At 39.1% G+C, this 24435-nt stretch overlaps 5 protein-coding genes and 2 pseudogenes across 5 annotated transcripts; all 7 read left to right on the top strand.

Annotated features, from left to right (window-relative positions):
• Positions 1-1846: 1846 nt before the first annotated feature.
• LOC114436553 (transcription factor HES-5-like) lies at positions 1847-2335 on the top strand (annotated as a pseudogene).
• Positions 2336-6033: 3698 nt separating this feature from the next.
• On the top strand, positions 6034-6636 carry LOC114436479 (transcription factor HES-5-like). Its single transcript, XM_028406754.1, has 2 exons — positions 6034-6096; positions 6208-6636. The coding sequence occupies exons 1-2, from the start codon at positions 6034-6036 to the stop codon at positions 6634-6636; spliced, it is 492 nt and encodes a 163-aa protein (XP_028262555.1).
• Positions 6637-9642: 3006 nt separating this feature from the next.
• LOC114436486 (transcription factor HES-5-like) lies at positions 9643-10268 on the top strand. The gene is made up of 2 exons (XM_028406763.1): positions 9643-9728; positions 9840-10268. The coding sequence occupies exons 1-2, from the start codon at positions 9666-9668 to the stop codon at positions 10266-10268; spliced, it is 492 nt and encodes a 163-aa protein (XP_028262564.1). The 5' UTR covers positions 9643-9665.
• A 2960-nt stretch (positions 10269-13228) lies between these two features.
• Positions 13229-13854, top strand: LOC114436474 (transcription factor HES-5-like). The gene is made up of 2 exons (XM_028406749.1): positions 13229-13314; positions 13426-13854. Exons 1-2 carry the CDS (start codon positions 13252-13254, stop codon positions 13852-13854), a joined length of 492 nt encoding a protein of 163 aa, XP_028262550.1. The 5' UTR covers positions 13229-13251.
• A 3037-nt stretch (positions 13855-16891) lies between these two features.
• Positions 16892-17386, top strand: LOC114436300 (transcription factor HES-5-like). The gene is made up of 2 exons (XM_028406493.1): positions 16892-16954; positions 17066-17386. Exons 1-2 carry the CDS (start codon positions 16892-16894, stop codon positions 17384-17386), a joined length of 384 nt encoding a protein of 127 aa, XP_028262294.1.
• Positions 17387-20283: 2897 nt separating this feature from the next.
• Positions 20284-20790, top strand: LOC114436299 (transcription factor HES-5-like). Its single transcript, XM_028406492.1, has 2 exons — positions 20284-20356; positions 20470-20790. Exons 1-2 carry the CDS (start codon positions 20294-20296, stop codon positions 20788-20790), a joined length of 384 nt encoding a protein of 127 aa, XP_028262293.1. The 5' UTR covers positions 20284-20293.
• A 2693-nt stretch (positions 20791-23483) lies between these two features.
• On the top strand, positions 23484-24115 carry LOC114436298 (transcription factor HES-5-like; annotated as a pseudogene).
• The last annotated feature ends 320 nt before the right edge of the window (positions 24116-24435 follow it).

The raw sequence follows: 24435 nt of genomic DNA, 5'->3' as shown, positions 1-24435 counted from the left end.
TTTTTACAACCCACTCGTTTCAATTGTATTCGGACTTAAAATTACGCATAATTATGGGCGTTGCCGCTTGAGTGACAGACAGTTGCCGTATCACAGCGTGAGTTTCCTGCTCCCACGATCGCCCGCCCCCCTAAACCCCACTCGTGCTCCCCCTCTTTGTCCATATTTGAGAGTTTTGGCGGACGTGACGCTGTCAACATGGCGGCGGTCATCACGTCCCGGAACCTCCCACCGAGCCTCAAAACGGCTCTTCAGAAACAAACGGGTGACGTCACGGAAGCTCTGTCCATAGTTTTTACCGTCAATGGTTGGAATGTGAAGACTTTAAGCTAAAACTGAGGCCACACACTGCAGCTAATGTGATGCATAATGAGACACACGTGTATTGATCCTTCTGTCAAAGGACAGATTGTGGGACACCAGAGGAAACTCACTCTCAGAGCCTCAGAGGGACAATAGATGCAGACATCTGACCTAAAGACACAGGGACTGAGGGGGAAGATGATGGTATTTAAAGAATCTGTCAAGTAAAATCTTAGTAATTTTCAAAAAGTATACTGTTCAGCTCTGCAACACTTTATGCTAATACATTTTTATACATTGCTATAGAAGATATTGGGGGAAAATTATTGGTGAAAACCAAAAAAATGGATATAAATAAACAACAGCAATGGTCCCAAAGTGTGTCACTGTCTTATAGCACATGCCAAACATTTGATAATGGAATACGTGTGGGAAAGCTCTGAAGAGGAGTCACAGTTCAAGTTGATTTGCATTCTTAACCACACCAGCACCCGACTATTGTCCAGAGGGATTTGGCACACTTCATGAAACAGCTGCCTTCTCCTCACCGACATGTTGAGACATTAAATTTGAACCATCTCATGAAAAAAGGTTTTATGTTCATCTCATGTTCACTTCTCTGAAAATGAAAGATTGAACATTCAAAGATAAATTTGGTGTAATTGTTGACACATGATTTCATCATTGGTGTGTTTTTTGAGAAGTTATCAATGCTTTGAGTCAGCCAATCACGTTGTTTCCCTCCAGATGGTTGGTGACGTCAGGCTCTGTCTCTGTTAGAGCACACGACCATCACAAAAGCTCCTTTTGTAGTGACTGACCACATCATTCAAAGACTGAGTGTGGGAAACTGAGAGCAACTTTCTACTCACACCAACCACAAGACAGAGGACACACCTGCTACAGCTGGACAGAAGGAAAACTTTCAGGACTTTAAACATTAAAACACATTGCAATAAAACACTGATTGCAGCCTCGGCTCCCTCAAGATGTGATGTTTCATGTAAAACAACCAGTAAGAATACAATAAATTGAAGGACACAACTCAACCAAGTGTGTGATGTTTCATCTTATAATTTAAGATTCAATCTGCCCACATATTCATTAAAATTTTTCAATTCAAGTTTTTATTTCTTTAGACACATTTTACTCACAATATGATGCTTTTGCTTTAATGTACAGACTTTGATTACAGATGTGATCAGTTATTGATTGTCTGCTCAGTCAAAGTCATTGATCCAGCATCAAGCAGCAGATCAGCTCTATCTACAGGGTCAGCACTTTCCCAGATTCAAACAGAGCTCCTCCAGCTGTTCCCCTGAGACCTAACCATTGTCACCCACTAATATGACCACTGGGCATGTGGCAGACCAGATCTCCTTTATGTTACAACCTGCTCTCTGATTGGCTGAGACTGTGGGAAACATCAACCAGACCAAGACCCACACATTCATATGGAGATGTGTGAGTATAAATAGGAGGGATGAAGCCGGCACAGATCAGATTCTCTCTACAGAGACCTCTACAGCACAGAGATCCAGACATGGCACCTACAGTCACTGCAGCAATGACCAGTTCTCAGGAGCATCTGACTGACCCACAAGGTAAATTGAAGATTCATGGAGATTTAAAAATCATTCATCACAGCTTGTATTAGTTGATGCTCACACTGTTCTCCTGAACAAGTTTATTAATGACTTTGTTCTTCTTCCTGCAGCTCAGAAAGCCTCTGGTGGAGAAGTTACGCAGAGAGCGAATCAACAGCAGCATTGAGCAGCTCAAGTCTCTCCTGGGTCCAGAATTCCTGAAACAGCAGCCAGACTCCAAAATGGAGAGAGCAGACATACTGGAGATGACAGTCTGTTTCCTGACACAGCTGCAGCAGCAGAGAAGACTGTCGAACCATGAGCTTCAGACTTCCTCTGACAAGAACCTGAGAGAGGCTGACTGCTCTCCTCTGAGCTCCACATTCCAGACCAGCATCACCAAAGACAAGAGTCCTGTCAACAGCGCCCTCTGGAGGCCGTGGTAGACACCTACAGACTGGAGTTACAACCAGACTAAATTTAAAAGACCACATTGGTCAAAGACTAGAGGACTGAATTCTTTGAAATGTTATGAACGTGTTCTTCTGTTTGTACAGAAGCTTTTATTTTGAAGACATTTCCTGAGGAAATGGCAGCAACAATATCTTTCATGTTAAGAAAGAAAACATCTTGTCATGCATGTTGCATGAAACACATTTGATTGCATCAGCAATTATTATCATTTCTCTCTGAAATTCATGTACTGATAATGCTTTGATCGCATGTTTAATGATTGTTACTGATCTTTGTGATCAGAAATGTAAATGTCCTTTTTGAGGACAAATAATGGACTTTATCTCATTTTAATCTCTTATGATTACTCAAAACTGATCTGTTGTAAGATCCAAAGTTTCTCTTTTATTTCTAAAAGGTTTGCATGTCTTCACAATGTGGTGACATTTGTCACATTTTGATTGATAATGGTCAGTTAATTCAAATTTTGAATCTTTGTTTCAAGACATTGTTAAAAATGACCTCACTTTATGTGATGATTGAACCCTGATCTGTTTTAAGAACAATATGTTTATCCTTTTACTGTAAAAGCTTTCTTTATGTCACGCTGTCACAGTTTTAATGTGACCATGTAATTTGTCCCTGTTGAGTATTTTCTGGTTATTAAGAATGATGTGATCTGTTTTAAGGTCAGTCTTTCCAGAGTTTTCTTACGTTCACTGTGTGAACATTGGAAAAACTGGGCAGTGAATACTGTGTCCTGAAGTACTGTAAAGCATTGGTCTTTTATAAAGACAGCTGTTCCTTTACTCTGTCTGAGTACAGTGTGTCTTGTAGAAAGCTGCAAGCTGTTGTTGTGATGTATCATCACCTCTTGGTGGAGCTTTCATACTTTATGTGGCTCATTGTGTGTTGTTGAATAAACAAACAATTCAAACTGAAAATCATGTCTTCTCATGTCATACATCTTTCTATGTGACCTCACATAAAACTGTGAAATGGTTGTTGACAGGTTTATCAGAGAGACATACTGTGAAGTTATTCTATTTGAACATTTGAAGAAGGGAAATCATCTTTTAAGTCATTTCATATGAACACTGTTAATCGAAACATCAAACTGCCTAAAAATCATTCAATTGCAACACACTGGAGCTGTGTCTGTTTTTATATACAAAACAAAAACATTAACTATTTAAGTATTTAAAGAGGTCAGACATTGTATCAAATGCCCTGCATAATAAGACATTATGCATAACAAGGCACACTTCTATTGTTCCTGCAGTGAAAGGACAGAGTGTGGGAAACCAGAGGAAACTCACTCACAGAGCGGCTGAGGGACAATAGATCAGACCTTTGCCCTGAACAGAGGCAGATTAACAGAGAGCCTGAAGGTTAAAGTGGAAACTTCCTCACGTCTCACATCATATGTTGATTTTTTTTTTCCTCATAATTCAATTTCTATCAATCTTATACATGTTATTTGCTAAGCCTGCAGTTTAGAAAACTTAAAACCAATTACATGTTTTATATAATAAATCAAATTTCTGCTATTGTTTTAAAAAAAGAACGTTAGACAGGTCAGAATATCACTAAATATCAGACGTAACCTAATGTTACACTGTAGGTTATACATTAATTACATTGTTTAAGGTTAAATATTTCTGACGTGTCTCCATTACACCAAACATCAATTTTATACAATGATATTAAAACATAATGAGGTGCAAAACGTATATGGAACAAACATTGCCTTAAATTTTTTTAGTTAATGGAGTATAATAAAGGTCTTTTGAAAAGAGCTAAGACTGATTAGCCTCATTGGCTCCACCAGCAGCCGACCATTCACCAAAGGGATTTGGCACGTGTCAGCCAAAGTGTACTTGTTCATTTAATTCTAATATATTTCTTCTCATTGTTGTAAAGCCAGTGGTCAATAATCCCTGCATCTGATTGTGAGTAGACTGTCATAATTTTGGTGCAGTCAGAAGTTTGGGTGTTGGAATGTGAAGACTTTAAGATGAAGCTGAGGCAAATCACTGCAGCTAATGTGATGCATAATGAGACACACATGTATTGATCCTCCAAAGGACAGATTGTGGGACAACAGAGGAAACTCACTCTCAGAGCCTCAGAGGGACAATAGATGCAGACCTCTGACTCAAAGAGACAGGGACAGTGGTGGAAGATGATGGTACTTAAAGAAAACTGTGTCAAGTAAGTCTTAGAGATTCTCAAAAGTATGGTGATCAGTTCTGCAACACTGTAAGCTTATACATTTTTATACATTACTATAGAAGATATTGGGGGAAAATTATTGGTGAAAACCAAAAAACTGGATATAACTAAACAACAGCAGTGGTCCCAAAGTGTGTCACTGTCTTATAGCACATGCCAAACATATGACAATGGAATAAGTGTGGGAAAGCTCTGAAGAGGAGTCACACTTCAAGTTGATTTGCATTCTTAACCACACCAGCACCCGACTATTGTCCAGAGGGATTTGGCACACTTCATGAAACAGCTGCCTTCTCCTCACCGACATGTTGAGACATGAAATTTGAACCATCTCATGAAAAAAGGTTTTATGTTGATCTCATGTTCAATTTTCTGCAAATGAAAGATTTAACATAAAGATAATTTTGGTGTAATTGTTGACACATGATTTCATCAAGACTGTATTTTTAGAAGTTATCAATGCTTTGATTCAGCCAATCACGTTGTTTCCCTCCAGATGGTTGGTGATGTCAGGCTCTGTCTCTGTTAGAGCACACGACCATCACAAAAGCTCCTTTTGTAGTGACTGACCACATCATTCAAAGACTGAGTGTGGGAAACTGAGAGCAACTTTCTACTCACACCAACCACAAGACAGAGGACACACCTGCTACAGCTGGACAGACGGAAAACTTTCAGGACTTTAAGCATTAAAACACATTGTAATAAAGCATAGAACACTGATTGCAGCCTCGGCTCCCTCAAGATGTGATGGTGGTTCAATCCCAGCTCCTCCCTAGTCACAGTTGTGTGTCCTTGGGCAAGGCACTTTACCCGCATAGCCTCCAGTGTACTCACTGGTGTATGGCGCTCTTTGCTGGGCTGCCTTAAGCAATTTCCCCATTGTGGGACTAATAAAGGTTTCTTAATTAATTAATTGATTCATGTAAAATAACAAGTAAGAATACAATAAAGTGAAGGCAACAACTCAGCCAAGTGTGTGATGTTTCATCTTATGATTTAAGATTCAATCTGCCCACATACATTTTCAATTCAAGTTTTTATTCTTTTAGACATATTTTACTCACAATGTGATACTTTTGCTTTAATGCACAGACTTTGATTACAGATGTGATCAGTTATTGATGGTCTGCTCAGTCAAAGTCATTGATCCAGCATCAAGCAGCAGATCAGCTCTATCTACAGGGTCACCACTTTCCCAGATTCAAACAGAGCTCCTCCAGCTGTTCCCCTGATACCTAACCATTGTCACCCACTAATATGACCACTGGGCATGTGGCAGACCAGATCTCCTTTATGTTACAACCTGCTCTCTGATTGGCTGAGACTGTGGGAAACATCAACCAGACCAAGACCCACACATTCATATGGAGATGTGTGAGTATAAATAGGAGGGATGAAGCCAGCACAGATCAGATTCTCTCTACAGAGACCTCTACAGCACAGAGATCCACACATGGCACCTACAATCACTGCAGCAATGACCAGTTCTCAGGAGCACCTGACTCTGACCCACAAGGTAAATTGAAGATTCATGGAGATTTAAACATCATTCATCACAGCTCGTATTAGTTGATGCTCACACTGTTCCTGAACAAGTTTATTAATGACTTTGTTCTTCTTCCTGCAGCTCAGAAAGCCTCAGGTGGAGAAGTTACGCAGAGAGCGAATCAACAGCAGCATTGAGCAGCTCAAGTCTCTCCTGGGTCCAGAGTTCCGCAAACAGCAGCCAGACTCCAAGATGGAGAAAGCAGACATCCTGGAGATGACAGTTTGCTTCCTCAGACAACTGAAGAAGCAGCAGCAGCATCAAGCTGTGGACTCTGCCACTGTCAATCAGGGCTACTCCAGATATGTTCAAGAAGTGATGCTCTTCTTGTCCAAGAAGGATTTAAAGACACAGTCCGAGAGAAGCCTGCTGAACCACATCAACAAGCTGCAGGCTTCCTCTCATAAGAACCTAAGAGAGGCTGACTGCTCTCCTCTGAGCTCCACAATCCAGACCAGCATCACCAAAGACAAGAGTCCTGTCAACAGCGCACTCTGGAGGCCGTGGTAGACACCTACAGACTGGAGTTACAGCGAGACTCAATTTAAAAGACCACATTGGTCAAAGATTCGGCGACTGAATTCTTTGAAATGTTATGAACGTGTTCTTCTGTTTGTACAGAAGCTTTTATTTTGAAGACATTTCCTGAGGAAATGGCAGCAACAATATCTTTCATGTTAAGAAAGAAAACATCTTGTCATGCATGTTGCATGAAACTAATCTGATTGCATCAGCAATTATTATCATTTCTCTCTGAAATTCATGTACTGATAATGCTTTGATCGCATGTTTAGTGATTGTTATTGATCTTTGTGATCAGAAATGTAAATGTCCTTTTTGAGGACAAATAATGGACTTTATCTCATTTTAATCTCTTATGATTACTCAAAACTGATCTGTTGTAAGATCCAAAGTTTCTCTTTTATTTCTAAAAGGTTTGCATGTCTTCACAATGTGGTGACATTTGTCACATTTTGATTGATAATGGTCAGTTAATTCAAATTTTGAATCTTTTTTTCAAGACATTGTTAAAAATGACCTCACTTTATGTGATGATTGAACCCTGATCTGTTTTAAGATCAATATGTTTATCCTGTTACTGTAAAAGCTTTCTTTATGTCACGCTGTCACAGTTTTAATGTGACCATGTAATTTGTCCCTGTTGAGTATTTTCTGGTTATTAAGAATGATGTGATCTGTTTTAAGGTCAGTCTTTCCAGAGTTCTCTTACGTTCACTGTGTGAACATTGGAAAAACTGGGCAGTGAATACTGTGTCCTGAAGTACTGTAAAGCATTGGTCTTTTATAAAGACAGCTGTTCCTTTACTCTGTCTGAGTACAGTGTGTCTTGTAGAAAGCTGCAAGCTGTTGTTGTGATGTATCATCACCTCTTGGTGGAGCTTTCATACTTTATGTGGCTCATTGTGTGTTGTTGAATAAACAAACAATTCAAACTGAAAACCATGTCTTCTCATGTCATACATCTTTCTATGTGACCTCACAGAAAACTGTGAAAGGGTTGTTGACAGGTTTAGCAGAGATACATACTGTACATCCATAACTGAACTAAAGAAAGAAAAATGAAAAAAAATATTCTATTTAAATATATAGAAAAACACACTAAATACACATTGAGGGAATGACACACAAGTGAAGCACACTAAGACAAGGCAGGTGATCAACAACAAGTGGGGACACAAGAGGGCAGAGGAAGTCAGGAAAACTATAACAAGAGGAAAGGTGAGTATCAAGAAGGAAGTAAGAAACTGAAGACTTTTAAAAACAAAAAGGAAACAAAACTCAGACACCAGAGGACATTGTTACACACTCCATGCCTCATGTCTGAAACATGATTCTCTAAGTGTAGTTGTTGATTTAAATTCTAATACAGGCAGCTCTTAACATTCTTTTTAAAGCAGTGGTCAGTGATCATCTCTGTATCTGACTGTGAGTACAAAATTGCTCCGTCATAATTTGAGTGGAATGTCAGTGTGCTGTGTTGGAATGTGAAGACTTTAAGCTAAAACTGAGGCCAATCACTGCAGCTAATGTGATGCATAATGAGACACACGTGTATTGATCCTTCTGTCAAAGGACAGATTGTGGGACACCAGAGGAAACTCACTCTCAGAGCTTCAGAGGGACAATACATGCAGACCTCTGACCTAAAGACACAGGGACTGAGGGGGAAGATGATGGTACTTAAAGAATCTGTGTCAAGTCAAATCTTAGTAATTTTCAAAAAGTATGATGTTCAGCTCTGCAACACTGTATGCTAATACATTTTTATACATTACTATAGAAGATATTGGGGGAAAATTATTGGTGAAAACCAAACAACTGGATATAAATAAACAACAGCAATGGTCACACAGTGTGTCACTGTCTTATAGCACATTCCAAACATTTGATAATGGAATAAGTGTGGGAAAGCTCTGAAGAGGAGTCACAGTTCAAGTTGATTTGCATTCTTAACCACACCAGCACCCGACTATTGTCCAGAGGGATTTGGCACACTTCATGAAACAGCTGCCTTCTCCTCACCGACATGTTGAGACATGAAATTTGAACTATCTCATGAAAAAAGCTTTTATGTTGATCTCATGTTCAATTTTCTGCAAATGAAAGATTTAACATAAAGATAATTTTGGTGTAATTGTTGACACATGATTTCATCAAGACTGTATTTTTAGAAGTTATCAATGCTTTGATTCAGCCAATCACGTTGTTTCCCTCCAGATGGTTGGTGACGTCAGGCTCTGTCTCTGTTAGAGCACACGACCATCACAAAAGCTCCTTTTGTAGTGACTGACCACATCATTCAAAGACTGAGTGTGGGAAACTGAGAGCAACTTTCTACTCACACCAACCACAAGACAGAGGACACACCTGCTACAGCTGGACAGAAGGAAAACTTTCAGGACTTTAAACATTAAAACACATTGTAATAAAACATAGAACACTGATTGCAGCCTCGGCTCCCTCAAGATGTGATGTTTCATGTAAAACAAGTAAGAATACAATAAATTGAAGGACACAACTCAACCAAGTGTGTGATGTTTCATCTTATGATTTAAGATTCAATCTGCCCACATATTCATTAAAAATTTTCAATTCAATTTTTATTTTTTTTAGACACATTTTAATCACAGTATGATGCTTTTGCTTTAATGTACAGACTTTGATTACAGATGTGGTCAGTTATTGATTGTCTGCTCAGTCAAAGTCATTGATCCAGCATCAAGCAGCAGATCAGCTCTATCTACAGGGTCACCACTTTCCCAGATTCAAACAGAGCTCCTCCAGCTGTTCCCCTGAGACCTAACCATTGTCACCCACTGATATGACCACTGGGCATGTGGCAGACCAGATCTCCTTTATGTTACAACCTGCTCTCTGATTGGCTGAGACTGTGGGAAACATCAACCAGACCAAGACCCACACATTCATATGGAGATGTGTGAGTATAAATAGGAGGGATGAAGCCAGCACAGATCAGATTCTCTCTACAGAGACCTCTACAGCACAGAGATCCAGACATGGCACCTACAGTCACTGCAGCAATGACCAGTTCTCAGGAGCACCTGACTCTGACCCACAAGGTAAATTGAAGATTCATGGAGATTTAAACATCATTCATCACAGCTTATATTAGTTGATGCTCACACTGTTCCTGAACAAGTTTATTAATGACTTTGTTCTTCTTCCTGCAGCTCAGAAAGCCTCTGGTGGAGAAGTTACGCAGAGAGCGAATCAACAGCAGCATTGAGCAGCTCAAGTCTCTCCTGGGTCCAGAGTTCCTCAAACAGCAGCCAGACTCCAAGATGGAGAAAGCAGACATCCTGGAGTTGACAGTTTGCTTCCTCAGACAACTGAAGAAGCAGCAGCAGCATCAAGCTGTGAACTCTGCCGCTGTCAATCAGGGCTACTCCAGATGTGTTCAAGAAGTGATGCTCTTCTTGTCCAAGAAGGATTTAAAGACACAGTCCCAGACAAGCCTGCTGAACCACATCAACAAGCTGCAGTCTTCCTCTGATAAGATCCTAAGAGAGGCTGACTGCTCTCCTCTGAGCTCCACAATCCAGACCAGCATCACCAAAGACAAGAGTCCTGTCAACAGCGCCTTCTGGAGGCCGTGGTAGACACCTACAGACTGGAGTTACAACCAGACTGAATTTAAAAGACCACATTGGTCAAAGATTAGACTGAATTCTTTGAAATGTTATGAACGTGTTCTTCTGTTTGTACAGAAGCTTTTATTTTGAAGACATTTCCTGAGGAAATGGCAGCAACAATATCTTTCATGTTAAGAAAGAAAACATCTTGTCATGCATGTTGCATGAAACTAATCTGATTGCATCAGCAATTATTATCATTTCTCTCTGAAATTCATGTACTGACAATGCTTTGATCGCATGTTTAATGATTGTTACTGAGCTTTGTGATCAGAAATGTAAATGTCCTTTTTGAGGACAAATAATGGACTTTATCTCATTTTAATCTCTTATGATTACTCAAAACTGATCTGTTGCAAGATCCAAAGTTTCTCTTTTATTTCTAAAAGGTTTGCATGTCTTCACAATGTGGTGACATTTGTCACATTTTGATTGATAATGGTCAGTTAATTCAAATTTTGAATCTTTTTTTCAAGACATTGTTAAAAATGACCTCACTTTATGTGATGATTGAACCCTGATCTGTTTTAAGATCAATATTTTTTATCCTGTTACTGTAAAAGGTTTGTCTTTGTCACACTGTCACAGTTTTAATGTGACCATGTAATTTGTCCCTGTTGAGTATTTTCTGGTTATTAAGAATGATGTGATCTGTTTTAAGGTCAGTCTTTCCAGAGTTTTCTTACGTTCACTGTGTGAACATTGGAAAAACTGTGCAGTGAATACTGTGTCCTGAAGTACTGTAAAGCATTGGTCTTTTATAAAGACAGCTGTTCCTTTACTCTGTCTGAGTACAGTGTGTCTTGTAGAAAGCTGCAAGCTGTTGTTGTGATGTATCATCACCTCTTGGTGGAGCTTTCATACTTTATGTGGCTCATTGTGTGTTGTTGAATAAACAAACAATTCAAACTGAAAACCATGTCTTCTCATGTCATACATCTTTCTATGTGACCTCACAGAAAACTGTGAAATGGTTGTTGACAGGTTTAGCAGAGATACATACTGTGTATCCAAAACTGAACTAAACAAAGACAAATTTAAAAAAATATTATATTTAAATATATAGAAAAACACACTAAATACACATTGAGGGAATGACACACAAGTGAAGCACACTAAGGCAAGGCAGGTGATCAACAACAAGTGGGGACACAAGAGGGCAGAGGAAGTCAGAAAAACTATAACAAGAGGAAAGGTGAGTATCAAGCAGGAAGTAAGAAACTAAAGACTTGTAAAAACAAAAAGGAAACAAAACTCAGACACCAGAGGACATTGTTACACACTCCATGCCTCACGTCTGAAACATGATTCTCTAAGTGTAGTTGTTGATTTAAATTCTAATACAGGCAGCTCTTAACATTCTTTTTAAAGCAGTGGTCAGTGATCATCTCTGTATCTGACTGTGAGTACAAAATTGCTCCATCATAATTTGAGTGGAATGTCAGTGTGCTGTGTTGGAATGTGAAGACTTTAAGCTAAAACTGAGGCCAATCACTGCAGCTAATGTGATGCATAATGAGACACACGTGTATTGATCCTTCTGTCAAAGGACAGATTGTGGGACACCAGAAGAAACACTCTCAGAGCGTCAGAGGGAAAATAGATGCAGACCTCTGACCCAAAGAGACAGGGACTGATGGGGAAGACGATGGTACTTAAAGAATCTGTGTCAAGTCAAATCTTAGTAATTTTCAAAAAGTATGATGTTCAGCTCTGCAACACTTTTGCTAATACATTTTATACATTACTATAGAAGATATTGGGGGAAAATTATTGGTGAAAACCAAAAAAATGGATATAAATAAACAACAGCATTGGTCCCAAAGTGTGTCACTGTCTTATAGCACATGCCAAACATTTGATAATGGAATAAGTGTGGGAAAGCTCTGAAGAGGAGTCACAGTTCAAGTTGATTTGCATTCTTAACCACACCAGCACCCGACTATGGTCCAGAGGGATTTGGCACACTTCATGAAACAGCTGCCTTCTCCTCACCGACATGTTGAGACATGAAATTTGAACCATCTCATGAAAAAAGCTTTTATGTTCATCTCATGTTCACTTCTCTGAAAATGAAAGATTTAACATAAAGATATTTTAGAAGTTATCAATCCTTTGAGTCAGCCAATCACGTTGTTTCCCTCCAGATGGTTGGTGACGTCAGGCTCTGTCTCTGTTAGAGCACACGACCATCACAAAAGCTCCTTTTGTAGTGACTGACCACATCATTCAAAGACTGAGTGTGGGAAACTGAGAGCAACTTTCTACTCACACCAACCACAAGACAGAGGACACACCTGCTACAGCTGGACAGACGGAAAACTTTCAGGACTTTAAACATTAAAACACATTGTAATAAAACATAGAACACTGATTGCAGCCTCGGCTCCCTCAAGATGTGATGTTTCATGTAAAACAACAAGTAAGAATACAATAAATTGAAGGACACAACTCAACCAAGTGTGTGATGTTTCATCTTATGATTTAAGATTCAATCTGCCCACATATTCATTAAAAATTTTCAATTCAAGTTTTTATTTCTTTAGACACATTTTACTCACAATATGATGCTTTTGCTTTAATGTACAGACTTTGATTACAGATGTGATCAGTTATTGATTGTCTGCTCAGTCAAAGTCATTGATCCAGCATCAAGCAGCAGATCAGCTCTATCTACAGGGTCACCACTTTCCCAGATTCAAACAGAGCTCCTCCAGCTGTTCCCCTGAGACCTAACCATTGTCACCCACTGATATGACCACTGGGCATGTGGCAGACCAGATCTCCTTTATGTTACAACCTGCTCTCTGATTGGCTGAGACTGTGGGAAACATCAACCAGACCAAGACCCACACATTCATATGGAGATGTGTGAGTATAAATAGGAGGGATGAAGCCAGCACAGATCAGATTCTCTCTACAGAGACCTCTACAGCACAGAGATCCAGACATGGCACCTACAGTCACTGCAGCAATGACCAGTTCTCAGGAGCACCTGACTCTGACCCACAAGGTAAATTGAAGATTCATGGAGATTTAAACATCATTCATCACAGCTTGTATTAGTTGATGCTCACACTGTTCCTGAACAAGTTTATTAATGACTTTGTTCTTCTTCCTGCAGCTCAGAAAGCCTCTGGTGGAGAAGTTACGCAGAGAGCGAATCAACAGCAGCATTGAGCAGCTCAAGTCTCTCCTGGGTCCAGAGTTCCTCAAACAGCAGCCAGACTCCAAGATGGAGAAAGCAGACATCCTGGAGATGACAGTTTGCTTCATGAGACAACTGAAGAAGCAGCAGCAGCATCAAGCTGTGGACTCTGCCGCTGTCAATCAGGGCTACTCCAGATGTGTTCAAGAAGTGATGCACTACTTGTCCAAGAAGGATTTAAAGACACAGTCCCAGACAAGCCTGCTGAACCACATCAACAAGCTGCAGTCTTCCTCTGACAAGAACCTGAGAGAGGCTGACTGCTCTCCTCTGAGCTCAACAATCCAGACCTGCATCACCAAAGACAAGAGTCCTGTCAACAGCGCCCTCTGGAGGCCGTGGTAGACACCTACAGACTGGAGTTACAACCAGACTAAATTTAAAAGACCACATTGGTCAAAGACTAGAGGACTGAATTCTTTGAAATGTTATAAACGTGTTCTTCTGTTTGTACAGAAGCTTTTATTTTGAAGACATTTCCTGGGGAAATGGCAGCAACAATATCTTTCATGTTAAGAAAGAAAACATCTTGTCATGCATGTTGCATGAAAGTAATCTAATTGCATCAGCAATTATTATCATTTCTCTCTGAAATTCATGTATTGATAATGCTTTGATCGCATGTTTAATGATTGTTACTGATCTTTGTGATCAGAAATGTAAATGTCCTTTTTGAGGACAAATAATGGACTTTATCTCATTTTAATCTCCTATGATTACTCAAAACTGATCTGTTGTAAGATCCAAAGTTTCTCTTTTATTTCTAAAAGATTTGCATGTCTTCACAATGTGGTGACATTTGTCACATTTTGATTGATAATGGTCAGTTAATTCAAATTTTGAATCTTTGTTTCAAGACATTATTAAAAATGACCTCACTTTATGTGATGATTGAACCCTGATCTGTTTTAAGATCAATATTTTTTATCCTGTTACTGTAAAAGCTTTCTTTATGTCACGCTGTCACAGTTTTAATGTGACCATGTAATTTGTCCCTGTTGAGTATTTACTGGTATTTAAGAATGATGTGATCTGTTTTAAGGTCAGTCTTTCCAGAGTTCTCTTACGTTCACTGTGTGAACATTGGAAAAACTGTGCAGTGAATACTGTGTCCTGAAGTACTGTAAAGCATTGGTCTTTTATAAAGACAGCTGTTCCTTTACTCTGTCTGAGTACAGTGTGTCTTGTAGAAATCTGCAAGCTGTTGTTGTGATGTATCATCACCTCTTGGTGGAGCTTTCATACTTTATGTGGCTCATTGTGTGTTGTTGAATAAACAAACAATTCAAACTGAAAACCATGTCTTCTCATGTCATACATCTTTCTATGTGACCTCACAGAAAACTGTGAAAGGGTTGTTGACAGGTTTAGCAGAGATACATACTGTGTATCCATAACTGAACTAAACAAAGAAAAATTAAAAAAATATTCTATTTAAATATATAGAAAAACACACTAAATACACATTGAGGGAATGACACACAAGTGAAGCACACTAAGGCAAGGCGGGTGATCAACAACAAGTGGGGACACAAGAGGGCAGAGGAAGTCAGGAAAACTATAACAAGAGGAAAGGTGAGTATCAAGCAGGAAGTAAGAAACTAAAGACTTTTAAAAACAAAAAGGAAACAAAACTCAGACACCAGAGGACATTGTTACACACTCCATGCCTCACGTCTGAAACATGATTCTCTAAGTGTAGTTGTTGATTTAAATTCTAATACAGGCAGCTCTTAACATTCTTTTTAAAGCAGTGGTCAGTGATCATCTCTGTATCTGACTGTGAGTACAAAATTGCTCCATCATAATTTGAGTGGAATGTCAGTGTGCTGTGTTGGAATGTGAAGACTTTAAGCTAAAACTGAGGCCAATCACTGCAGCTAATGTGATGCATAATGAGACACACGTGTATTGATCCTTCTGTCAAAGGACAGATTGTGGGACACCAGAGGAAACTCACTCTCAGAGCTTCAGAGGGACAATACATGCAGACCTCTGACCTAAAGACACAGGGACTGAGGGGGAAGATGATGGCACAAAAAGAAAACTGTTTATCTGTGTCAAGTAAGTCTTCGAGAATTTCAAAAGTATGCTGGTTAGTTCTGCAAACCTATATACTGATACATTTTTATGCATTTCTACACAAAATATTGGGGCAAAATTATTGGTGAAAACCAAAAAACTGGATATATATAAACAACAGCAATGGTCACACAGTGTGTCACTGTCTTATAGCACATGCCAAACATTTGATAATGGAATAAGTGTGGGAAAGCTCTGAAGAGGAGTCACAGTTCAAGTTGATTTGCATTCTTAACCACACCAGCACCCGACTATTGTCCAGAGGGATTTGGCACACTTCATGAAACAGCTGCCTTCTCCTCACCGATATGTTGAGACATGAAATTTGAACCATCTCATGAAAAAAGCTTTTATGTTCATCTCATGTTCACTTCTCTGAAAATGAAAGATTTAACATAAAGATAATTTTGGTGTAATTGTTGACACATGATTTCATCATGACTGTATTTTTAGAAGTTATCAATGCTTTGAATCAGCCAATCACGTTGTTTCCCTCCAGATGGTTGGTGACGTCAGGCTCTGTCTCTGTTAGAGCACATGACCATCACAAAAGCTCCTTTTGTAGTGACTGACCACATCATTCAAAGACTGAGTGTGGGAAACTGAGAGCAACTTTCTACTCACACCAACCACAAGACAGAGGACACACCTGCTACAGCTGGACAGCAGGAAAACTTTCAGCACTTTAAACATTAAAACACATTCTAATAAAACATAGAACACTGATTGCAGCCTCGGCTCCCTCAAGATGTGATGTTTCATGTAAAACAACAAGTAAGAATACAATAAATTGAAAGACACAACTCAACCAAGTGTGTGATGTTTCATCTTATGATTTAAGATTCAATCTGCCCACATATTCATTAAAAATTTTCAATTCAAGTTTTTATTTCTTTAGACACGTTTTCCTCACAATATGCTGCTTTTGCTTTAATGTAAAGACTTTGATTACAGATGTGATCAGTTATTGATTGTCTGCTCAGTCAAAGTCATTGATCCAGCATCAAGCAGCAGATCAGCTCTCTACAGGGTCACCACTTTCCCAGATTCAAACAGAGCTCCTCCAGCTGTTCCCCTGAGACCTAACCATTGTCACCCACTAATATGACCACTGGGCATGTGGCAGACCAGATCTCCTTTATGTTACAACCTGCTCTCTGATTGGCTGAGACTGTGAGAAACATCAACCAGACCAAGACCCACACATTCATATGGAGATGTGTGAGTATAAATAGGAGGGATGAAGCCAGCACAGATCAGATTCTCTCTACAGAGACCTCTACAGCACAGAGATCCAGACATGGCACCTACAATCACTGCAGCAATGACCAGTTCTCAGGAGCACCTGACTCTGACCCACAAGGTAAATTGAAGATTCATGGAGATTTAAACATCATTCATCACAGCTTGTATTAGTTGATGCTCACACTGTTCCTGAACAAGTTTATTAATGACTTTGTTCTTCTTCCTGCAGCTCAGAAAGCCTCAGGTGGAGAAGTTATGCAGAGAGCGAATCAACAGCAGCATTGAGCAGCTCAAGTCTCTCCTGGGTCCAGAGTTCCTCAAACAGCAGCCAGACTCCAAGATGGAGAAAGCAGACATCCTGGAGATGACAGTTTGCCTTCTGACACAGCTGCAGCAGCAGAGAAACCTGCCGACCCATGTCAATGAGCTGCAGTCTTCCTCTGATAAGAAACTGAGAGAGGCTGACTGCTCTCCTCTGAGCTCCACAGTTCAACCCAGCATTACCAAAGACAAGAGTCCTGTCAACAGCGCCCTCTGGAGGCCGTGGTAGACACCTACCAACAGAAGTTACAACCAGACTGAACTTTAAAGACCACATTGGTCAAAGATTAGAGGACTGAATTCTTTGAAATGTTATGAACGTCTTCTTCTGTTTGTACAGAAACTTTTATTTTGAAGACATTTCCTGAGGAAATGGCAGCAACAATATCTTTCATGTTAAGAAAGAAAACATCTTAGCAAATCTAATTACATTAATTACACTAATTGTTATAATTAATAGTTTCGGTACTTTATGTACAGGGAATGCTATTGGTTACCTTTTAATTACTATTGATCAGAGTGATCAAATGCTTAAATGTCCCTTGTGGGGACAAAGATTTACATGATATCACAAGTTTAAACTTATGATTATTTTGGTGTAATATCTTACTTGGCCCCTTTAGAGACATTTACATATGTAAATATATCTCACTTTACGTTAAATATTGGTCTCGTTTTAGATTGATATTTTTATCTTTTTTTTGTAAAAGGCTTGTTCAATGACTCTCTGTCACAGTTTGAATGTGACCATTTTGGTCTTGTTGAGAATTTATTCATTTTAAAAATGATGTGATCTGTTTTAAGGTCAGACTTACCAGATCCTTACTTTTGTTCACCAAGGGTAAACATTTAGTATGATTGGAAAAATAGGCAGTGAGGAAATTCTGCAAATCATTTGTCTTTCATAAAGATATCTGTTCCTTCACTCTCTATGAGTACAATGTGTCTTGTAGAAATCTACAAGCTGTTGTTGATGTAGGTGTATATTATCACCTGTTGTACGTTTGAGTTTTCATGCCTTGTGTTTTGTTGAATAAAATGCACTGCAAACTGAAAATGATGTCCTCAAATGTCATTGGACTGCTGTAATACTGCAGTGACCCTGAAAGATAATTAATTGTTGGATGTCTCATTATCTTTCCCTACACCTTTGATTGATTAATGATTATAAAATTCAGCACATTTAAATGCTTACAAAATTATGTATATGGTCTAAAATGAAGCCAAGAACTATTGCTCAGTTTTGAATGAAAATGAGGTCCATTCATTACAACCATTTTGTCAAGACATCAAAGATTTTGTTTTTTCCAGCAACATCATTTACTTCCTTGTTGGTTTCGGGTTTTAAATGTAAAACTATGAAACAATTCTTCTTTAAAGAGGTCAAACAGTATATCTAATGAGCTGCATAGTAAGACACACTTCTATTGTTCCTCCGGTGAAAAGGAGAGAGTGTGGGAAACCAGAGGAAACTCACTCACAGAGCTGCTGAGGTCAGACCTTTGCCCTTAAGGGACAGAAGTTTCAAAGGACTGTTGCCTCTCCTGCACAGGGAAGCTTTTCTTAGAATGATTTCATTGTTTTCACCTTTCCTCTATAGAAAACAACTTTTTTTTCAGTTCTGCAACTTCATATAACATCTCATATTCCAAAAACTGTATGCAAACATATTTAGTAGATTATAGCAGTAGTAGTAGACGATTATAATCACTTCAATCCCAGAAAAACAACCAACATTAACTATTATGAACTGTTTCAGGAGTTCTATAACAACTAAACAAAAAAAAGTTACTAGTTTTATACTTGAAAGAATTACAACCTCGCAGTACTTCGGTCATCTGTAGAAAACAGATTTAACAAAAAAAATACATAAAACGTATTTCTAAAAATCTTCAAGTAAAGTAAATGTAATAATAGTCATTATTTTTAAATAATATATATTCAGCATCAAAACTTTGTCACCTAAAAAAATATAAACTTAGCAGTTTGTTGAGAGGTTTCACCCCCTGTCCTTGGCACCCTTAGACCGCATATGCCAGACTATTGAAAATGTTTGTAGTGGGGCACCTGCTGTTTTTGCTAATAAATGAAGTGTGGGAAATCTCTGGTGGGTTGGGCAAAGCTGGGACTGACAGCCACTCCACCAGCAGCCGTTAATTCTCCAAGGGGATTTGGCACACTTCAGGAAAAAGCTGTCACACCAGGATCCCTCCCATACTCTGAGGGTTTGATGCTTTATTACTGAGGCTTTATTAATGCTGGAGGTTCAAAAAGTGTAATATTTATTTCAAAATGTAATGTAATTTAAAATTTCAGACAGCCAATTGGATGCTTTTCCTCCAGATGACTGGTGATGTAATGCTCAGTTTTTACTCACAGCCTGCATCTGTCACTCAATTCCCTTTGTGAATCATTGACCAAAGCACAGGGAGTCAGTGTGGGAAACTGAGATCAACCTGCTACTCACACTGACTGTGAGGCACGTGTCAAAGAACTAAACTGTGTATAGACAGCAGGATGGTTACTGTCTGCAGTTATGTTAATCAATAGGTACCACACCCTGACATCTAAAGGTACTGTTTTACTAAATTCTGTGTTACTTATGGAACAAAAATCACAATACAAATATATAAAATATATTATATTGATTATAGAATTATTTTAAAGCTGATTGATTTTACCTTTGACATTGTATCATTAGGTTCAGCTTAAGCACAAAGGACACATTAATGCACTGAATAATCCCTACTAAGTTTACATAATCACAGGTTACATGCTTTGCTTCCACGTGTGTGATAAGATGATAAGTGTGCTCTCAGTCAAAGTCATAGATCTAGCGTAAGGCAGCGGATCAGCTCTCTTTACAGGGTCACCACTTTCCCAGATACACACAAAGCTCCTCCACCTGTTCCCCTGAGATCTAACCATTGTCCCCTCGGGCATTAACAGGATAATGTTGCTGCTCCACATGTCTTATTGTCTCACCAAGCTCTCTGATTGGCTGAGACTGTGGGAAACATCAACCAGACCAAGACCCACACATTCATATGGAGATGTGTGAGTATAAATAGGAGGGATGAAGCCAGCACAGATCAGATTCTCTCTACAGAGACCTCTACAGCACAGAGATCCAGACATGGCACCTACAATCACTGCAGCAATGACCAGTTCTCAGGAGCACCTGACTCTGTCCCACAAGGTAAATTGAAGATTCATGGAGATTTAAACATCATTCATCACAGCTTGTATTAGTTGATGCTCACACTGTTCTCCTGAACAAGTTTATTAATGACTTTGTTCTTCTTCCTGCAGCTCAGAAAGCCTCTGGTGGAGAAGTTACGCAGAGAGCGAATCAACAGCAGCATTGAGCAGCTCAAGTCTCTCCTGGGTCCAGAGTTCCTCAAACAGCAGCCAGACTCCAAGATGGAGAAAGCAGACATCCTGGAGATGACAGTTTGCTTCCTGACACAGCTGCAGCAGCAGAAAAGACTGATAACCCACATCAACAAGCTGCAGTCTTCCTCTGATAAAAACGTGAGAGAGGCTGACTGGTTTCCTCTGAGCTCCACAATCCAGACCAGCATCACCAAAGACAAGAGTTCAGTCAACAACACCCCCTGGAGGCCGTGGTAGACACCTACAGGCTGGAGTTACAGCCAGGCTGGATTTAAATGACCACAATGGTCAAAGATTATTGGATTATTGGATTCTTTGAATTTACTTATGAATTTGTTTTTCTAATGTTACAGAAGCTTTTATTTTGAAAATATTTCCCGTGGAAATGACAGCAGCAATATCTTTCATATTAAGAAAGAAAACATTTCATCATGCATGTTGTATGAAACATTTCTGATTGTATCAGCAAGTGTTATTTCTCTCTTTACTTGCTTTAGTACTTTATGTACTAACAATGCTATGGTAACATTTGTTATCTTGTTATTGATCACTGTGATCAAAACTTTAAATGTCCTTTTTGAGGTTAAGTTTTCATAACAGAGTTTAACTCTCTTTGATCTCTCTAAATAATCTTATCGGATCTGTTGTAAGATCCAAATGATTGTTTTTGAAAGGTTTGCATGATTTCAAAGTGTGGTGACATTTGTCACATTTTGATAGATCAATATTTTATCCTTTACCTATTAAAGGTGTGTTTTATGTCACACTGTCACACAGTTTTAATGTGACCATGTTATTTGTTTCTGTTGAGAATTTGCTGGTAATTAAGAATGATGTGATCTGTTTTAAGGTCAGTCTTTCCAGAGTTTTTCCTCTAGTCCACTGTGTGCGAACTTTGGAAATACGGTACTGTGTCCTGAAGTACTCTAATTAATTTGTCTTTTATAAAGACAGCTGTTCCATTACTCTGTCTGAGTACAGTGTGTCTTGTAGAAATCTACAGGTTGTTGTTGTGATGTATCATCACCTCTTGGTGGAGCCTTAATATTTTATGTGGCTCATTGTGTGTTGTTGAATAAACAAACAATTCAAACTGAAAATCTCTTCTCATGTCTCATGTCATATTATAGTGATCTACATACAATAATGAAAAAAAAATGTTCTTCATATTTGTCAGGGGTTTTCCGGATGTTTCCTTGTACCTTTGACAGAGCATGTTTAGCTGTTTATCTGCAGCACAGCAAATATTTAGTCTACAACAGAGGGCAGTAATGTGGATTAATTAAGATGTTTAATGAACAGTGGTTATTAGACTCAAATCATTGGCGTTGTATAGCATGTATAACTGTGTAGCTTGCTGCACTGCTTCTTTGGTACAATTACCAGTTACAGGTTGATAATATTGTAAAAGTCTGAAGCTTAGAGTTTCCCTCCATGCAGATGCCACATAGTGAGACACACTTCTATTGTTCCTGTAGTGAAAAGACAAGAGTGTGGGAAACCAGAGGAATCTCACTCACAGAGTCGCTGAGGGACAATAGATCAGACCTTTGCCCTCAAGGGACAGTGGGAGGCTTAAAGGGACCCTAGGTCTAAACACCGAAACTTCTTTATTTAAGAATGACTATCAGCACATGTTAAAAATCTGCCATCTAATCTAGTAATAGCTAACATTTTTAAAGCTTGCCTTAAAATAATAGCTGATACATGATTAAGCTGACAAGAGAAACTCTCTGCAGCTATTTTAACAACAGATTACATGTTTGGGGATGCTTTTGGGAAAAAATGACTACAAAATGTCTCGTTTATCTTAGATGTAAAATGCTACTGCTTTGCTTTGCTTTGCTATTTGTGACTACACATATTTAGGTCTAAACTGCTGTCTGGAAATTAAATTTAAAGAAGTCACATTGGATTTTGTTATTTCATAACATAATGTGATAACAAACAATGCACACTAAACTCCCCAAAGGGATTTGGCACACTTCAGAAAATGGTTGCTTCCCACACCAGAACACCACCGCCCCACTGAACTAAAGATTCATCAGACTGCTAGATAAAAATCAGTTTGTAACTACAAAACGGAGAATGTGACATATTAAATATATTTTATTGTATTTAAATATACACTGTACAATTTAATTTCAAATTTTCAAACCATCAGAAACAGCCAATGGGACAGTTTCCCTCCAGATGGCTGGTGATGTAATGCTCGGTTTCAATGACAACACACAGCCAGCATCTGTCACTTAAGTCCCTTTGGGGATCACTGCCCACAGCACAGGGAGTCAGTGTGGGAAACTGAGATCAACCTGCTACTCACACTGACTGTGAGGCACGTGTCCAAAGACTCGACTTGATCTGGACAGCAGCCTGATTACCGTCTGCAGTTATTTTTAATTAAATCAATAACATCTTATAAAGCTCCTGTGCATTTTTTTTTCATTTTGAATGAATCAAAATTATGGAGAATGATCAAGTTCCCCCAAATCAAAGCAATCTTATTTTTAACGTACAACTGAAGGACTACAAAATAACCCACTTTGTCAAAGTATCAACTTTCCAGCAAGTAATCCATGTACATCTAAAATGTTTCACAACATGTGTGGTAAGTGAATAGGTGTGAGTTCAGACAAAGTCATTGATCCAGCAGTTCTGTGTGCAAGGTCAACATTTTCCCAGATTCACAAAAAGTGTCACTATCTTACTCCAGTCCTCCACCTGTTCCCCTGAGATCTAACTATTGGCCCCTCAGGCATTAATGGGGGAGCATGTTGCTGCTCCACATGTCTTATTGTCTCACCAAGCTCTCTGATTGGCTGAGACTCTGAGAAACATCAACCAGCCCAAGACCCACACATTCATATGGAGATGTGTGAGTATAAATAGGAGGGATGAAGCCAGCACAGATCAGATTCTCTCTACAGAGACCTCTACAGCACAGAGATCCAGACATGGCACCTACAATCACTGCAGCAATGACCAGTTCTCAGGAGCACCTGACTCTGACCCACAAGGTAAATTGAAGATTCATGAAGATTTAAACATCATTCATCACAGCTTGTATTAGTTGATGCTCACACTGTTGCTGAACAAGTTTATTAATGACTTTATTCTTCTTCCTGCAGCTCAGAAAGCCTCTGGTGGAGAAGTTACGCAGAGAGCGAATCAACAGCAGCATTGAGCAGCTCAAGTCTCTCTCCTGGGTCCAGAGTTCCTCAAACAGCAGCCAGACTCCAAGATGGAGAAAGCAGACATCCTGGAGATGACAGTTTGCTTCCTGAGACAACTGAAGAAGCAGCAGCAGCAGCATCAAGCTGTGGACTCTGCCGCTGTCAATCAGGGCTACTCCAGATGTGTCCAACAAGTGGTGCACTTCCTGTCCAACGAACAGGAGAAGACAAAGACCCACAGAGGACTGCTGACCCACGTCAACAAGCTGCAGTCGTCCTCTGATAAAAACATGACAGAGGCTGACTTCTCTCCCATGAGCTCCACAATCCAGACCAGCATCACCAAAGACAAGAGTCCTGTCAACAGCACTGTCTGGAGGCCGTGGTAGACACCTGCAGACTGGAGTTACTATAAGACTGAATTTAAAAGACCACATTGGTCAAAGATTAGACTGAATTCTTTGAAATTTTATGAACCTGTTCTTCTGTTTGTACAGAAGCTTTTATTTTAAAGACATTTCCTGAGGAAATGACAGCAACAATATATTTCATGTTAAGAAAGAAAACATCTAGTCATGCATGTTGCATGAAACTAATCTAATTACATCAGCAATTATGATAATTTCTTTCAATACTTTATGTATTGACAATACTATGAGTTTAAATGTCTTTTTTGTAGACAAATTCTTATAATTTTGATATATGATTA

This window comes from Parambassis ranga, chromosome 5 (assembly GCF_900634625.1).
Source record: "Parambassis ranga chromosome 5, fParRan2.1, whole genome shotgun sequence".
Lineage (NCBI taxonomy): Eukaryota > Metazoa > Chordata > Actinopteri > Ambassidae > Parambassis > Parambassis ranga.
This window is presented reverse-complemented; position numbering and strand designations above follow the sequence as displayed.

Excerpts from the sequence above, each read along its gene's own strand:
- LOC114436479 (XM_028406754.1), top strand. The coding sequence starts at position 6,034 with ATGGCACCTACAATCACTGCAGCAATGACCAGTTCTCAGGAGCACCTG. Across the intron at positions 6,097-6,207 it reads ACCTGACTCTGACCCACAAG|CTCAGAAAGCCTCAGGTGGA; the intron begins GTAAATTGAAGA and ends TTCTTCCTGCAG.
- LOC114436486 (XM_028406763.1), top strand. The coding sequence starts at position 9,666 with ATGGCACCTACAGTCACTGCAGCAATGACCAGTTCTCAGGAGCACCTG. Across the intron at positions 9,729-9,839 it reads ACCTGACTCTGACCCACAAG|CTCAGAAAGCCTCTGGTGGA; the intron begins GTAAATTGAAGA and ends TTCTTCCTGCAG.
- LOC114436474 (XM_028406749.1), top strand. The coding sequence starts at position 13,252 with ATGGCACCTACAGTCACTGCAGCAATGACCAGTTCTCAGGAGCACCTG. Across the intron at positions 13,315-13,425 it reads ACCTGACTCTGACCCACAAG|CTCAGAAAGCCTCTGGTGGA; the intron begins GTAAATTGAAGA and ends TTCTTCCTGCAG.
- LOC114436300 (XM_028406493.1), top strand. The coding sequence starts at position 16,892 with ATGGCACCTACAATCACTGCAGCAATGACCAGTTCTCAGGAGCACCTG. Across the intron at positions 16,955-17,065 it reads ACCTGACTCTGACCCACAAG|CTCAGAAAGCCTCAGGTGGA; the intron begins GTAAATTGAAGA and ends TTCTTCCTGCAG.
- LOC114436299 (XM_028406492.1), top strand. The coding sequence starts at position 20,294 with ATGGCACCTACAATCACTGCAGCAATGACCAGTTCTCAGGAGCACCTG. Across the intron at positions 20,357-20,469 it reads ACCTGACTCTGTCCCACAAG|CTCAGAAAGCCTCTGGTGGA; the intron begins GTAAATTGAAGA and ends TTCTTCCTGCAG.